This window comes from Excalfactoria chinensis, chromosome 19, assembly GCF_039878825.1.
Source record: "Excalfactoria chinensis isolate bCotChi1 chromosome 19, bCotChi1.hap2, whole genome shotgun sequence".
NCBI lineage: Eukaryota > Metazoa > Chordata > Aves > Galliformes > Phasianidae > Excalfactoria > Excalfactoria chinensis.
In genome coordinates this window covers 3,042,996-3,060,414 of record NC_092843.1, presented here as the reverse complement: position 1 = coordinate 3,060,414, position 17,419 = coordinate 3,042,996, and the positions used below count along the sequence as shown (strand labels likewise).

The 17,419-nt window shown below is 43.0% G+C and overlaps 1 protein-coding gene across 6 annotated transcripts in view; it reads right to left on the bottom strand.

Moving 5' to 3' along the window:
- Positions 1-17,419, bottom strand: part of CUX1 (cut like homeobox 1) — a 204,864-nt gene that overhangs the window by 70,276 nt on the left and 117,169 nt on the right. For all 6 annotated transcript variants that reach the window (XM_072353960.1, XM_072353955.1, XM_072353957.1 and 3 more), the window contains 2 exons: positions 9,677-9,725; positions 618-722 (listed from right to left, as the gene is read on the bottom strand). In XM_072353960.1, coding sequence (XP_072210061.1) covers positions 618-722; positions 9,677-9,725 — 154 coding nt within the window. The remainder of the gene's footprint in view (positions 1-617; positions 723-9,676; positions 9,726-17,419) is intronic.

Sequence of the window (17,419 nt, the reverse complement as noted above, 5' to 3'; positions counted from 1 at the left end):
AAAATGTTGGGTCATGTTAATAGGCGACCAAAGGGACCTGGAGGACTTGCAATTTGTTACTCATTCTCTGCGAATGAATTTAAAGGCAACCGGGTGTTTTTCTGATATCATGGTTTCCAAGAAAAGGGCAACATAAGGAGCAAGACCTGTTTGTTAAATCTGCTGCTTAGAAGTAGACCCAATTTCATTTCATCGTGTCTTTGCATTCACCCAACTGGACCCGCTGTTGCCCTTTGGGTGAAATTGGTTACAGCCCCTCAATTAAAGCCCCTTGAGGCATGCAGAGCATTAGCAGCACTCTTACATCGTACTGCTGCTTTACTTTTCTATAGTTGATGCAGGTATGAATGTGAAATGGTTTCTAGCAGTTGCTGCTACCTGTCTGCACTGGCAGCACTGGAACACAGACCAGAGCCATTTCTGTCCACCTCGGGGTCTTTTGCAGCTACCAACCCCCCTTAGAAGTCCAACAAAACTGCAATCCCAAAGGAACACGATTCCATTTCAGTTAAAATATTATTCTGAGTAGATATTTTTATAGCTGCGAGCATAAATTGAAAGAGCTGTACGGCAGGAATGTCAGAAACCTGTAAGAGTCAGTAAATATTTTCTCTCACCACATCAGGTGCCTTCTGGATCTGTGTAGCGAGTTGGAGAGATTTGTTAGCTGACGAGAGCTGCTCCCTTAAGGTCTCTGCCTCTCTCTGAGCCACCTCTGCCCTCTGAAGGAAATGAAAAGGGGTGAAAAGAGAAAGTACATTCAGTTTAACAACTGACAATTATTACAAGAACATTCATCAATTCATGCCTGACTGAATATAATTGATTTTCCTAAACACTCAACCTAATAAATGTTAGAAAAAAACATTGAATGTGATGGATTTTTATTTTAAACAGTACAAGGAAGAAATAATTGAGCGATTATGACAGTAATTTAACGCTAGGAGCAAGGAATCCCCTGCTGATACTAATGCTGCGGCCCACTGAATTTCCCAGACTGAATAAATACAAGTGGAAATGGAGTCTTTTTATTCAATTTCTTTCTATTCTCATAGACCAAGCAGATTTTATTGCAAGGTTCCTCATGGGAACAATTCTCACGGGTAAATGCTGAATTAAAAGATATTCTGACCATTCTCTCTAACACACATACAATGTTGTGGGCTGTCTTTCCTCAGTAATTATTTCCCCAAACATGAATAGTTGGATTCTGTTCTTTCAGCAGGTCGATTTATTCAACAACATTTAACCCTGCACTGACAATTTTGCACCGATCGGTTACAACTGCTGAGGATTTACGCAGTATCTGATAAGCCTGGGACTTGGCTACCAGACCAAGTTGCCATATAAATACTGAATAGAACAGCACTTGGTTGTTTTTACACTGTGTGCTCCCTCTGCTTAGTTTCTTCTTCCTCTCTTTTCCAAACGCAGCTCTTTCCTCCTTGAATAATCACTGCTTTTTTTTCACCTGGGCTGCTCCATACAAATCACACTGCACTCGGCTGTCTCCATTTCCAAGACATAACCAGCCCTTCCAAACACACAAACTGCCTCTGGTCAAAGCCAGAACTTTCCTTAATCAGTTTTTGTCCTTTACGCGGATGGGTCCCTTCCTTTATGCAGCAACAAACCCACATCTCCACTTTTTAGCCACCAAAACAGCCATATTTTTGTGTGCCAGACTCCTCCCTTTTTCATCTCCTCCTGTTGAAAACCTAAATCTCAGGATCATAGAATTGATAGGGATGGAAAAGACCTCTAAGACCATCAAGTTCAACTATCAACCCATCACCACTGTGCCACTCAGCCACGTCCTTCATTTAAAAGGCATCATTTAAGCATCATGAGTATAAAATCCTGTATACCCATGTGCGTGTGCGTGGTCTTGGAGTCACTAGTCAAAGCAGACTCTGCTGTGCGTTTAATCAATCAGTAAACTAACTGCAATCAAACACTAACTACATCGTCTGTGCTATTTGCTCACAACATTATATTAAATGATTCTGCATAGGTTCTACAGCTGTAATTAAAATGCAATTGTAAAAAAGTACAGTAACAGGGCTCTAATTATCAGAGCATGGTGTGCAACCTATTGTGTGCATGAATAAAATGGTAGCAGCGTTAACAAGAAAGATCCAAAAAGAGAAAGTTTCTGTTGTTTGTGCAGCTGGATGGTATTAGGACGGAAAACTGAGCTAACGATATGGATTGAGATTAATTATTTTCTTGCACTTCATTAGATGTGGAGGTGAATACATCGACTGAGTAACTGCTAAGCAGCTACAGCAAAAGGAAGACAAGGTACCACACCACAGATCTTGCATCTACTGCTGTATAAGTAATGGGTTTTGCAGCCTTAAGCAATTCTGCTGATGGCTTCCATTCACATAACAGCATTGTTTTGAGAATCTATTCAGCTTGCATGCAAGTGAACCACAGAGGATATTTCTAATAGATGTTACATCTACATGTGCAGTAAGCTGTCAGCTGCCCCTTCTGCAGAGCCTCCCCAGCCAACTCAGAACACCTGTTGACCCCCTGCGAATAATATTAGACAACATTTCATACTATGCACTGTTAAAAATACATCAACAGAAACTTTGAGACTTTCTGTTTGGGAAATATGGGTCCATTTTCCCCTTTTTTCTCCCAGAATGTAAGTTCTTTAGAGCCAGAATTATAGATGCGTTCAGTGCCTCAAAAGCACTTTTGGGTGCTATTGCAATATGAATTATAAATCACACACAAAAACCTGTTAAAAGAACATTATGGTTTCAAAATGGAGCACTTAGAAGTTCTGAAAGCCCAGCTCAGCATTGCTGTTCTCAGCCTCCCCCGAGCTCCGGGCTGTGCACACAGTAACTCCCCACTAACATGCTACCCCTGTGCTCCAATGAACCCTCCTACTTGATGCAACCTTCAGCAGGAACACTGCTCAGCAAATGAGTGTTTTGTTTTGTTCTCGTTCACTGGGTGACCTCCGTGGCTTATTTACTGCTAACTAATCCTACTCCATTCCGAAGATGGAATTAATCGCTTCCTCCCTCCTGCTCTTCCCCGCTACAGGACTGAAGGGCTTCAGAAACGTTCATGAAAACACATGCAAAGCCCTGTGCTGAGCCACCCACACTGCCCAGATCCCAACGTGCCTCCCAGCAGTGCTTGGCACGGCCATGCCAACACTGGCTCCTCCATTCTCACCCCTTCTCTCCCCCCAACAATCAGCCGCACTGCCGTCTGCCTGCCGGGCACAACAGGGCTCTGCAGTCCTCACCCTGCCACTTGGTTTCCCAGTCCTTCTGCTTGCTGTCTTGTCCTCTTTTAAAGTCACCGTGGCATTTCCATCTTGTGCGAGCCTAATGGTGCCACTAGCTACAAGCTGGCAAAAGCAAGCTCTTGCCTCAGACACCCAACAAACAGATACAAACTTCCAGGATTTGTCTTACCCCAATGCCCTCCTGCTTTCCCTCCTTGGTTCTTCTCCAGCCTTCCTCAAAGCAGCCCCGTTCTGCTCCTTCCCTCCTCCCCACCACCTCTTCTCCGCCTCCCGCTCCCACCCCAGCATCTCCAGTTTCCCCCTCCCAGTGCCCTGCGTCAAAGTGGCACCGCTCCCCGCACCCAGCAGCACAGCCTGGCTGCTTCGTGTTCGCCCGGCCGCGCAGTCAGACAGCAGCATGCTTGGGACAGACACGGACATCAAAGCCTGCAAATTCAAACCAGATCCTGTTGGGTTTGTGTGAACTCAGCTCTTCTCAGACACTTACAGGCCGGCCAAAATTGGGGTTGGCAGTTGTTGGGTTTTTTTTCCTTCCCTACTTTGCTACTTGAAGCAATAAGAAGATACAGCCCTGAGAAAAAAGGCAAAGCCTGCCTTCACTGAGCGCCAAGCCCCTTCCCTTCAATCTGGGCACAGCAGGCTCCTAACCAGAAGAGCAAGAGCAGCTTCTAACATGTGGGAAAATCAGGACTTTTTTTTCCCCTAATCTTGTTCTTAGAAATAGTTGGACAATTTTTCCCGAATCCAACAATATGCAGCCAGAGACAGACGCCCAGTATGGAAAATGGATAAAACAGCAATCTTGCACAACTTGGAAAGTTCACAGAACCTTTCCCTGTGTGTGAAAATACCCTGAGAAATAGGTATTCCATAGCAAAGTGCTAAAACTCTTGGGCTGTCTCTTCCAAATTGACACACAAGAGACTCGGTGCCCACAACAGTCAGACGCCTTGGCGAAGCCCATTCAAATTCAGCACCTCCTAAAAAAGCCATTTTTGTTCTGGATAAAGCAGCCAAACAATTCCTCCTAACTTCTACACCACTCATTCTCAATCAGAGTTCCCTCCTTGGTACCACAACAGATCCAAATGTGTTCAGTCTCCTTAATACAGTATATAATGCCATAATGCCATACTCTCCATGGCGAAGCCAGAAAGTCACAATCAGAACGTTGCTTTCCACTCGCAAAGACCTAAAAGCCTAACACAATATATCCAGTTCAAATTATTCCCCTTGTTTCTTCATGAGATTACAAACAAGAACTGAGTGCTCTTCTGCTCACAGTAAAACATGAGTTCGAGCAGTGGTGTGAATGGGGAAATGAGATACAAGCAAGAAGTATCATTTTTTCCTTAAAATTCCACGAGCCAAACTGTTCTTTCTTTTTACATGCTAAATCCAGGGCTATATGTGGAAAAATCCTCCTATGGGCCAGGAGTGCACATCAGCACAAGTAAATCTGCTGAAGTTAACGAGCCTGGTTATGGCAGTAATCATCACACGTGGTGTAAGTGCTTCCAGTTCATGCTGTCTTATCCTCACGCTGCTCCAAAAGCTGTGTTTCTCGCGGGGCAGGACCACGTAAAGCACACTGCTCCAAGGTGACGGACATTCTGCCTAACTCTGGTGATAAACAAATTCATGTCAAGACCTTTAAGTCACCCCGCCAGCTCTCACAAAACAACAGTCAGGTTATCAGAGAATCAGAGACATGAAAGACTCTCCAGGACTCTGGCACCTACTTTTTTTTTTTTCCAGCAAAGGAGAATTACATGAAAAAAATAAACCCAGAAGAAAAAATACCCAACAATCAGAAGAGGTTGGGTTGTCTTCGTTCTTGTCTCCAGGCTATTGTGCTTTTCTTTCCACCTTGAAAGGCTGCCAGATAAATGTATTCCCAACTGCAAGCCAAGCATTTACAGGAAACTCCTGTGTTTGTATGAAAATAATATTAACCGTATTTTGCCTTTATGCAGCCCTTTTCCATGCAAGGATCTCCGTGCGCTTTATAAAGTAAATGTTATTGTTCCCATTTTACAGACAGTGAAATTAAATCACGGTGTTAAGTGCATGACCTCATCGGCTATAAAATGGCATCGCTTCCCAAGGCCAGGGGAGCCGCAGCATAGCACGGCAGCACGGGCTCCAGCTCATGGCAAAGGCACTCAGAAACAAAAGGCTCTGCTACTCTGGCACTGCGTGTGCAAGCATTGGTGCAGATGAAGGAAGCCAAGATGAATGCCCATCTGCATGGAAACCCAACAAAGAGGACCGGCTTGTCACTGGGTTTGAGACCACTGCTGGTTCAGAGCAGCCCTCCCCTGCACAGTACTTAAACCTATATTCTATTGCATTTGTGTTGCTAAGTGGAAGAGGAGAAATCATTCCATCTGCCGCTTGGAAGCATACATATTTGACAGCAATCTCACTTAGCGGGAGTATCTTTTCAAACCATTTTCCAACATGACGTGCTAGAGATAGGAAGGTACCGTAACCAATGACATAGAAAGAAAAGTACCTGAGAAGAGCTTTCCTGCTATGATGACCAATGAGGCTCTGTCTGTACTTCTACAGCACACACTGCTGTATTTATTTCAGTGGCAGTTTGATACAAAAAATAGTAACACTTATTAGCCCTTGCTTTATAGATCTGAATCTAATGCTGCATTTCTTGGGGATACACAGCGTTGATCTAGGAAAGGATCTGAACTAAGTGGCCACGTACCAGATCCTCTCCTATGTATCTTAGAGAAGCTGTTGTTTTATTGATAACAGAAGTTTCTCTATTTTATTTTCTCTCCCTCGGAAAAATAAGCCGAAGAAATCTGGGAATACATTCAGCACTGCAAAGATGGGAAGAAAACCAATGGAAAGGCGTTGCTTTTTCCAAAGGGATAACGTGGCACAGACACAGAAGAAAAAGACAAATTTAACTATTCTTCTCTAACTTTTGCAATACAGTCTGCAGGAAAGAAAAAGATTTCCTATGTACTCTTTCTCTTATTACTCTCAAAGTCTATGGACACCTTTAGCTGAGACCTTTCAAGTCTATTTCCTCCTAAAGATTAAAACATAACCATCTCATGTCGACCCCAGCTGAAGTCCTTCTCTTTATCTTCCAGAAGTGGAAAAGCACTTCCTTTCTTTTCTTAACAACGAGAAGGGAGTGCACACAGTCAGCAGATGTGGACACATCGATGCCATGAAACAACGAACCTCGACTCCATCCTAAAAGCTCACATCGAGCCGCCTTCTCCCTCTTCTTCTTAAATGAAACACTCCAACGTGTTTCTGGTTTTGCAACACACAAGGGACAGCTTTGAACAGAAGCCTCAGCGCTCCCTGTGCACAACCGGACTCTGGGTTGCCAGATACAACACAGAAACAGAAGGATAACTCATTTGAATCAATTCCTCATCCCAAATATTTGCAGCTTACTGCCATAAAAGCTTATGAGAAAGGTGTAAACGTGAGAAGGTACAGAAAAGGACTGATCATAAATATTTATATAAAATACACATTCACGTAACCGTAACTGTTGTACATGCAGGAAAATACACTGGTGCTTCATTAACTTCACTGATTGGAAACGGTAATATTCTGGGAATCAAACAATAAAAAATTCAAAGATGCTATATCCCAAACTATGATAAATCATTTATTTTGACAAGTAAGGGTAGTTTTGCTTTAATTATTTATTATTATACTTCGTAGCATATCAGAAAATATGCAGTGATTTATTGTGCAAAATGAAATCTTAATAAAAACGGGTCCCTTCCTCAAACTACGGGATTATTAAATCTTCATGGAAATGTGAGGGTGAACTCTCAGGTTATTTTCACTATTGAGCGGGCTGGTTTGTAACGTGGAAATAAGCAATGCCTATTGCATTTCGTTATAGTCTGACTTCCATCTCCTATGGGCCCATGTCGTACAACCTCAGGGGCTGTGAGAGAGCTCACGCACACCCAGCTGCTGCTGCCCACAGCTCTCCTGCTGCCGTGCAGATGGTGCAGCATCATCCTACTGCTCAACAGGAGGGGGCTGCCGGATGCAAACCTTCAGCCCCTACATCTCTACTACACCTCCCTGTCGCGGAGCTACGTCATCACTGCTCTTAAGGGAGATACAGCAGAATCAGCCATTTTTATGCACTAGTCTCGTCCTTTTTGCATGGATTTACATCTCTCAAGAGGTTAAAGCAAACCATCACTGACACCCACACTCCTTCCAGGACCTGTCTGTCCATAACAGGGCAAGTTGCAACACTTCAGTTACCCTCTCTGAGCTTTGCCAGCCTGAGCGAGACCATTTCAACAGCAAAACATCACTCAAGATCTTGGATTACCCACACTGAGTGCCTGGATTATCAACTGATGCAGGGCTGTTATCTGAGCACCAGGGCAGCCACCCCGTGCTCCTCAGCCCCAGCAAGCAGCTCGCTCCTTCAGGCCAGGGATGAGAGCTGTTTCTCTTTATTAGAGGTACAGCTGGAGACAAAGCTCCATTTATACTTTGAGTTAATGAAGAGAAACTGAATTTTGTGGTCACTCGGTCACTGTCTCTTTTTCTTTCTGAGCAGAAAATTGCAAAGTATTTAAAGGTAATTATGTCTATGATCTAGTAATTTCTTCTGGGGATGAGAGTGCTGTGATAACACACAAACAAGCCAATAAAACTCCTGCATGAAACAATTTAAGGATCCAAATGAAGAAAAAACAGTGGGAGAAGAGAGGTGATGGAGTCTAAAGATGGAGGAGAGTGATTCATGCAGCAGCCATGCTCTATCCAACAGAACAAGGTGGGAATTACATCCACCCTGATCCCTTGGCTTCCAATCACAAAGAACATGGAAACCTGCAGAAGTACCTGACATTTGAAAACTTACAGCAAAAATATTTCTTTAAATTTCTCCTCTGAATCCCAGTTTGGGTCAGCGTTAATTCCAGAACAGCAAAACACTGCATCAAAAATCAGCAAGGTGATCTATTGAGCCTCAAAGTAGGAGTCATGCTGAGCACTACTCTTTAAAGGTAGCCATAATAATGGGGAATAAGTACTTACTGAAACACTAAAAGGAAAATGTTAATTTAACTATTATATACATAATTATGTTAAGTACTTGTTTCTGCAATTGTAACACTTCAGCCTGATGCAAACTCACTTTTTGGCCTGTGTGCTTGATTTAATTTCTTCCAGCTTCTTTCCAACTGTAAAGTGAGGCTGCGAAGATTACTCACTTATCGTTTGTAGAAGTGTTTTACAAACATAAAGCTTTGCACAAGCACTACAGGGATCAACTGGTAATCAACACTTCGCCATCCCTCCATGCCCTGAGGTCACACTCTCCTCCTGTCCTCCTTTGTCCCATGCTTTGCTGAGCTGCACCAACTCCCAGACTCATAGAAAACGAACTTGGTCCCCTCACCCCAAATTCACGCTCTTCTGCAGTAAGTGAGCTCCATGTTTTTGATGAAACATTTCCAACTGCAAAGGCTGATTCTGGGGGGTGGGGGAGGAGGAAAGGACCACGGCCGCCTCGACTGGGAAGAGCAGGTGGAGGAAATGGGTAAAAGAGACAGAAGAGACATCTTTCATAACCTACATAATTTCTAGAAAGTCTATGGATTTTCAAATAATTGTGAGCACTTTCATAAATATTTAATGCTGTCTACAAAAATTCCTTGGCAGAACTAAAAACCCACTGTGCAAAACCCAATTTTCCTTCGCTGACTATATAATCAAACCAACAACTTACAAATCTGCCTTCTACTTTATTAACGTCTTTCCAACACATACAGAACTGATACACAGAACAACGCGCTTGCTGTGATTATCCAGTCCCGTATAGCAAGACATCATGCAGGCCGTGGCTTGGAATAAAAGGACTGAGGCTGAGATTCGTGACTGGTTTATTTATCTGAAAGGGGACAATCCTCCTGCTAACCCACAACTGTGCATCCCCCCTTCTGTGTAACTGAAAGCAAGCTGCTCTTGCGTACGCTTAAATTGGATTATAAAACCATGAACCGAGCAACTTATGATCTGAAATCTCTGATCTTACATGACAGATGGATTAATGAAGCTCACTGACAAAGAAATGCCTGGTTGATGTTTCTCTCTATGAAACCATTACCTGTTCCATATATCACCTGGGAATCTGCATGTCCACACACATCTTCCTCATCACCTCATACAGTCACTCCGTGTAGAGAATTGAGAGTATTCCCAAAGATCTACATTCTTCTCTAAATTTAAGCACTTTCTTACTGTGCAGCTATGACTGTTAATTGCATACAAAAGAACTGTCAAGAAACTCTAAAGAGGAAGGAAAAAAAAATCATAAAAAAATCAAAAGTCATACTTAGAATGTGAGAAACTAATTTTAAATCCTACCTGATTTGCTCTTTCAAGGTCTGTCATGATCATCTCGATTTCATCAGCCCTGGGAGAACAAGAGAGCAGAGGTTATGTTATATGAGTTCATGCATTGTACAACTGTGACACTCATACAAACAATACCAACTTGATTTTTTTTTAAGGGCACAGTAAAGACTGAGCAGCTCAGCTGTTGGCTGGTGAAACCCTGTTAGATTTTAGCTCTGTGAATTGGTTTGTAAATCTCCCAATCTTTTGTCTGTTTCCCATTTTCCAACAAAGCGCCATCCTGATATCTGAGCACATTTATTAGATCTGATTCCTAAACCTTCTGCAGAACAGCTGCGTCACCTCCCTTGGATGTAAGGGTGCTTCAAAAAGGATTATTATGAAGAAGCCAAAGGCAGAAATCTAAGAAACTAAATTCAGACTCGGGCTCTTAATGTACTTTACAAATTTGGATGGGAAACTCAAAGGGTTGAAAGCTATACAGGTAAGGAAAAATGGATCCGTTAGGTGCCAGCTATCAGTCCTGACCCTTCAAAATCTTCAGCATTTCTAAGATTGGCTCACACAAATGGCTATAATAATTAGGCAATAAATTCTATCACCACGCTAAATCATGGGCCAATACTTCCATTCATACACTCATCTGAGAAAGGTACCAGCAAAATGGCCTGCAGTGCTAAAAGAATGCTCTGCATCAACATATGAAGATACAGTACTTCTAGACACTCTGCCTGTCTTAACTCCGGGCCATATGGATGCAATAAACACTACCCTCTTCTCCTATGAGCAGTAGCTTTATCCAGCAAGTCCTTTTGCAATCTGCCAACACCACGATGTCTGTTTTTTGTTTTTAATCTGTAGCAGATCATTATCAGCAAAAGCTGTGAAATACTGGAATTCCCTTCTGCTGCTGATGAGAAGAATGTTGGGGTTTGGTGGGTTTTTCTTTCCTGCTTATCTCAAAAGAAAACCCATTTTTCTATGCAGGTATTTTCTGGGAAAGACAGTTAGTGAAGTACACAGGAGTACTAACACACCTGACACTGAATGCTGGCTTATTCTTCAGCAGCATTTGGGAAATGCAGTAGAAGATCACGATAGGTAGATGTGTATGCATATAAACAAATCACAGTCTTAAGGATGGGGCAACATGAACAGCCTTTTGAAAAAGCTCCTGGACCACAATGGAAAGCAGATTAATGGGTATTTTCTCATGCAGAAGAAGCTAATGTGTCATTACATTGGAAAGAAACCACACACAAGATGTTGTGAATTAATGATAACATATCATTTAATGAATCAAACAACTGCTCTCTGGGCAAACAAGGACTCAGAGTACACAGGGCCTAACCAGGAGACCAACACAGACAGGTTCATGTAAGCCTACAATAACATCTTTCATCTCTTTAGCCTAGCTGTGAAACAGCACTTTCTGTTTAAGCTCCAGGCCTGAAGAACTCCTCCATCCTGTTAACCCACATATGGAAATCACATCTCAGATGTCTGCATGGACATGCAAGTGACCCCAGCATGCATTCGTAACAGGAAAGAGAGCATCCAAATGCATTGCAAGAAGTTTCCCAGCATTTTACAAATATTTTTAGCTGGGATACTTTAAGGATCCTCTCTATATAAGCTTATGTGTTCAGGTTGAATTTATGTGTGAATGCCTCAGGTTATATGGAGCCAGTAAATGATGTCTGGATTGTGTCACATGCCTCCTGGAGCAGCGCCGGAGCGTCCCACTGCAACACAGGGCTGCAGCTCCAGAGGATGCAGTTTTTGCTCACTTCTTACCAGGCCCAAAGAGCTTTAAAATCCCTCCTTTCACCCCCAAACAAGGGAATGCTGGTATCAACCAAAGGTCTGAAAGGCTCTCAAGCATAAAAGCAGAGCAGAGCACAAAATATCCTGGCCAGGAGGAGAAAAGCACCCTGCTTTTGCAGCAGAAGGGCCATTCTTGAGTCCAGCCAAGGGAGATGGTTGGCTGTAGAGAAAAGAAAAAGGCTCTGACGCAGAAAAGATGTGTGAGGGCATCTGGGCCCACCACAGGACCCTCAGCCACCTGTAGGGGTCACAGCAGTGAGTGCAGGAAGCCAAGGGTTGTGAAAGCCAGGAACATTCTAGATTGATACACATTCTAGCAACACGAAGGAATTCTACTGCACACAGCTGCGAATGGGAACGGGGAGCCCTCAGAATGAGGAACACTGAGCCCCAGCTCCTGGAGAAGCAGCACCCTAAGGTGTGCCTTTACAGTGGGGCCTTTACAGCAGATGCAAGCTGCAGTGCCAGTCTTTGTATGCTATTACGTCTGGGGTCAGGATTTAAGAGCTCTATTACAGCATTGGTATACTGAGTCAATTACAAAGAAAAAAAAAAAAAAGCAACCGAGGATATAGCATGCCATAAAAATGACATTTCTGCCCTTCAGCATGCATGGGTAATTCTGACCCAATCCGGTGGAGTGTCAAACTGTAGCCAAGGGCAAAAGTGTCCCCTTTGTCCTTGCAGCCACACACAGGGCTGGTCCCGAAGCCCTTTTACCCCCAAACCCCTCTACAAGAATGCAGCAAAAATTCCCAGCAGAGAACCTCCATCCCAGCAGCCTACACACCTATGAAGGTTGATGCTGCAACCGTAAATGTTATCTTCAAGCGAAGTAATGAATTGAATTACTCTGTATTCTTTACAAGCACAAGTGTCAACAGCGTTCAGAAGAGCCTTCAAAAGGAATGCAGTCTTTTCATTTTAAAAGCTCAACTCCCACATTGGTAGCTGGCACTCAGCAGTCTAAAATCACTTATTTGAGCAAAGTCTCTAATAGCTACGTTCGCTGTTTGCTCAGCAATAGTATTTATTATAAAATAAATTACAGCTCTCACCCCTTTTATGCAGTCACAGAAACAACTGTCATTGATTTATTGTTTACCGAGCACCGTGTTGAACTCAAACCTGTGAGGCATGAGGAAATCCCACTCTGGCTTGCTGAATTGGGCCCACACAGGTCAGTTTGGATGTATTCACCATCCACTGGATTTGCTCACTTTCAAACCTTCCGATATTGGTGGACTTTTTTGACAGCAAAAACACCATGAATCAGCGCTGATGGCGCCTTGTCCTCACTGCAAACCTGATGGGAAACTTGCAGGCAATGATGGCCAGGTTTAACAAACCTGATAGTGCATTTCTGACCAAAGCCGTTCCAAGAGAACTAAACTCACTTGGAAGAGTCACAGACTGGATGGTTTTACTTTTAACCTTCTTAACTCCTGAAGGAAAGGTTGAGTTGGTCTCTTGTAAGGGCCTACACTCTCCCCACCACCCCAAGAGCTGTAGGCAGGAACAACAGAAAGCAAAGTTCCTTTTTTGTGTGAATACAGAGTGAGGGTCATTAGGAGCAAGAGAACCTATTAGTGGAATAAACCAGCATTTATGGTCTTTTAGAGCAGATTCCCACATTACAATGGTCAGGGTTAATGCCAGCTTTATCCAGGGTTTGTCAGGGTTGATACTTTCTTACCATTGAAACAGATAACGAAAAAGAGAGGGGGCAAAAGCTGCTTTCAGGAATGCACAGTCTCTGTCCTGAGTTTTCTCATTCCAATGTAGCATCATTATTAATTTGATCTAATTCTTTGTAGCCTCTCTGTTACAGCAAAAACAATCACATGTGTTCAGTCTGTTATAGTTCTATTCTATGTTTTGGCACTTTCAGCCTAAAGAATTTAGCAAATCATATTTCCAGATCAAGCATTTGGAGCTACGGAACAAAAAGAAGGAAAAAAAAGAGAATCCCGACTATTGAAATGGCAGAACCACAAACTGTAATACCTACTATTATTTCCTCTTTTGCAGCTGTGTTTCAAGTGAAAAGCAAAACGCATTAAAGGCTATGGATGTCACAAGGTGTAAACTTTTACCATTTACAAAAGTGCCCTCAAAACTAACACGTCATCTAAAAAACCCCAAAAAACAAAGGCACCCAACCCCCCCCCCCAAGGAAAAAACACAACTTAAGGAGTTCAAAAAACAACAGCACTCAATTCTTATGAGAAGTGAAAAACACAGAAAGGTTCAATTTTCTTTCTAAACTCAAGCTAGCTGATTAGGTTTGAACAGCATAACAAGCAAGCAAATTCAAGTGCTGGTAAAATGGATGATGCAACTCAGTTTCTTCCTCTAAATAGATCAGATGAACACCGTGAAGCTGTTCACTTGCAAGCAAGAAGAATGCACACTTGATGATTAAAATCCAGTCGAACCTTCATTTAGATACCAGCTTAAAGAGGCAGAAACCATTCCTTTTTTATTAACACGACGGTCCGATGATGACAGCATTCACTCATGGCACAATTCCTACACTGGAACACTCACTTTTGTTTCTGCTCTGAGCAAAAGCAGCCAACATTTCCTACCCAAACTCCAGATTCTTTCTGAACTCTGCTGGTAGGTTCCCCCATTTAACTCCTGCTCTCTGGTGCCCACTAATGGAGCACACTGTCCTTCATTTCCAGGACCAACGTACAGGGAACACAGCACACCTAATGCCTTACAGCATCTCAGACAGGAGCTAATACAAAACCACTGCCAGCTCTACGCACCTCACACGGTACGAATATTGCTGCGCACACAATTCAGGCTTTTTTTGTACTCGTCACGATTCCAACGCAATAAACACCCACGTGAAATAAATCCACATTTACTGCTGACAGCACCTCCAAAAGCTGAAGACACAAAGGCTGCGCAAATGAAGGAGAAATGTTTATTTCAGCCAGCTGTGCAGCACGTCCAAAGGCAAGAACTCGCTCACTTTTTAGCACCGAGTTCTCAAATCCACTTTTCAAATTGCAAGAGCTGTAGGTTAATATTTTCTTTCACAGCAACCCTCTGAGGATCTTCAGATCAGATAATCCTTTTTCCTATGTCATATAAATCCGGGCCTCTCGTAAAAGAATTTCCCTGTTCAGGGATTCATAAATCCAGCAACTATAGTAATGAATTGGGCGTTTCCTTTCCTAGGAACTCAATTGAAGAAAAAAATCCTCTCTCTGCTTAGCAGTGAAACACTGAAGGCTTTAAATTAAGAGATCAAAGAAATGGTGCTTTCAGGTGCTCTGGTGATCACACAGAACGTCACCAGCATTCACCTGGGGAGCAGTTAACTGACGGTGGACACTGTCCAGGCTCCTCTAGGCTGACATCCCACACTGAATCCAATTCTTCCCCCAGGAAAAGGCAGAGAAACCTAAACCCAACTTTCCATGTTTTTAGGTTTTCTTTTGGAAATGAAGTCCTGTTTTCCCTCATTGGGAGCCTTGCAGCAATGTGGTGCTCTGTGTGCAGATTTGAGCTGAGAAATAAGCAAAATCTCATGCAAACACTTCTCATTAAACACACCATGATAGTGCTGTGAGCTGCCTCTGCATCAGCTGCAGGTAAAACCAGCAAGTGAATGATGTCGGAGGTGCTCGAAAGATGCCAAGTGATCATCAAATGTGGACAGAGATCAAAGAAAAGTTGATACAAAAGTCTCTACAGCTCAAGATACCGTACAATATTTGGGCAATGCAAAACAACACTGATTGCCAGAAGGAAATAAAATAAGCCCCTGTTGAATAAAACCTCTTTGAGTCTGCAGATATATTGTTTTCTAAGAAAACGTGCACGACACTTTGTTATAATAAAATAAGAGGGCAACACTTTTGGGGCAGCCAAAAGTCAATAGAAGTCAGCATCAGTGCAGTGCTACAAATAGGGAGCAGGGCTTCTAAAGATCAGCAGTGTTTTATCAATCATTTCCATGGAGAGAAACTGGTATGAATGACATTACCTAATAAAATACAAAGAGGAAAAAAAAAAAGCAGTTAAACTGAACAGGAAAATGTCAGCTCATGGAATCCCAGGGCTCTGAGTGCCGTAGTTTCATAGCACACATGACCTCAGCACACTCTCCACACCAAAGAAGAATGCTTAACGTCAGCAGCTGGAATGAAGGAGGGTGAAGGCGCGCTGGCTGCATTAAGGACTAGCCCAACCTATAAATAGATGGTGCACTTTTTAATTCAATGACAATATTTTCTTATGTATTTATAAATGTTGTATCACAGCCAATACGAATGCTGAGCTCCCCCAGCAGCTCATTCCTCCATTTAAACACCCTCCTTCAAGGATCATTTTGGTTTTCTCTAGACAGCAACAGGTCCTCCTTGTGTCGTGCACCCAGCCATCGCACCTCCCCTTACAGAAAGGGACACCAGGAAAAGAAATGCCATCTATCTTATTTTTTCCTCCCTCCTGGTCCCATGCTCTATTTCATAAAGTATTTTTGCTCTACCCCACACAGCCTTATGAGTAATGGTAAAGGCAGTAATCAGGAGTGTCCCGATTGGGATTACTGTGGGTTCCCTCCCACCACATTGCTGGTAACCATCCTTTGGCTCATAGAGGAGTTCAAAGAGGGCAGCTGAAGCACGGGATTATGCCTGCACCTGAAACCTGCACAAACAAATGACCTCGCTCAGTCTCATCTAAAAATCAGTTTCCAGCTTCTGCGGGAGTGGATGAGAAGCCTCAGACCCCACGTGGGAGGTGAGGGCTCAGCCTCTTGCAGGTTCTAATGCCAGTAGGCAAGGAGAGGCAGCTCAGCAATGCAGCTCTGGTGCAAACATTTGGACCTGCCTTCAGATGCTATGGAGAAAATGAGACCTTTTGGATGTTTAAGTCTGGATGTATTTACACCTGAATACCGCCTGCATTAGTACCTAGAGGTACATATACTGAGACTGACATGCTGCGCCAGAATCAGTACAAATCCATCAGATTTACAGGATAAAGTCCTCAAGGTGAGGAACACAATCTCCAGGTTCGGAACGTGAAGCACATTCACGCTCAGGGGTGCTGATTTAGATTAACCAACATTCCTACCTGCCCTCCCCACCAATGCCAATCTGCACTGCGCTGTGCCCTGGGCAGCAGGAGTCACTGCCTGATGCAATACTACAGCTCTAAAGATTTTCTAACAATACAAGATGACACAGATATGACAAACTCTGTATTTCCTTGTGCCTCCTCTCACAAATTGAAAAAGCCTGCTGCAATTCCCCCCTCCTGACTCCAGTTGATTCAATAACGCATCAGAATTTAAACGCAGGCATCCTTCCCTCCGCTTCACTCACACACAAAGCATATCAAAAGCATGGAATTACTCCTGACTTGGCCTTGAGCAGCCAACACGATGTCAATTTTACATGTTTTATAAAGCAACAGCATGTAGAAAGCAACTCAAATGCAGGTCATAGCAAGCATGTGACCCACAGAGCAATCAAAGACTGCCTGAAACTGTCATTCAAGGTTCAATCATCTTCTTGCAGGAAAAATGAAACATCTGTGGCCCAGAGAATTAAGTTATGTATTGCATAATTCATCTGGTGTCTGCCAGAGCAGCCATTTTAATGCTCTAGTGATAAACATGTTTGATTACTTTTGTTTTGTTTCCTGTTGCCTCCATGGTATTTCATTTATCTACGCACGCTACAACGCAAAATGGAGATAACAAATATACAAAGCAGAGTTACAGTCGGCTGATAAGATGTGGGAAATCAGCAGTCTTATTAATCACATGAAGATGGCATCATTATTAAACTTTATGGTCCTTGTATTGCTCCTCATTTCGGTTCTTTTGGGCGCACTCTGCAGTTTGATTTGATAAGAAAATCATTATTTCTCAAAGATTCAAACATGAGCTGCTTA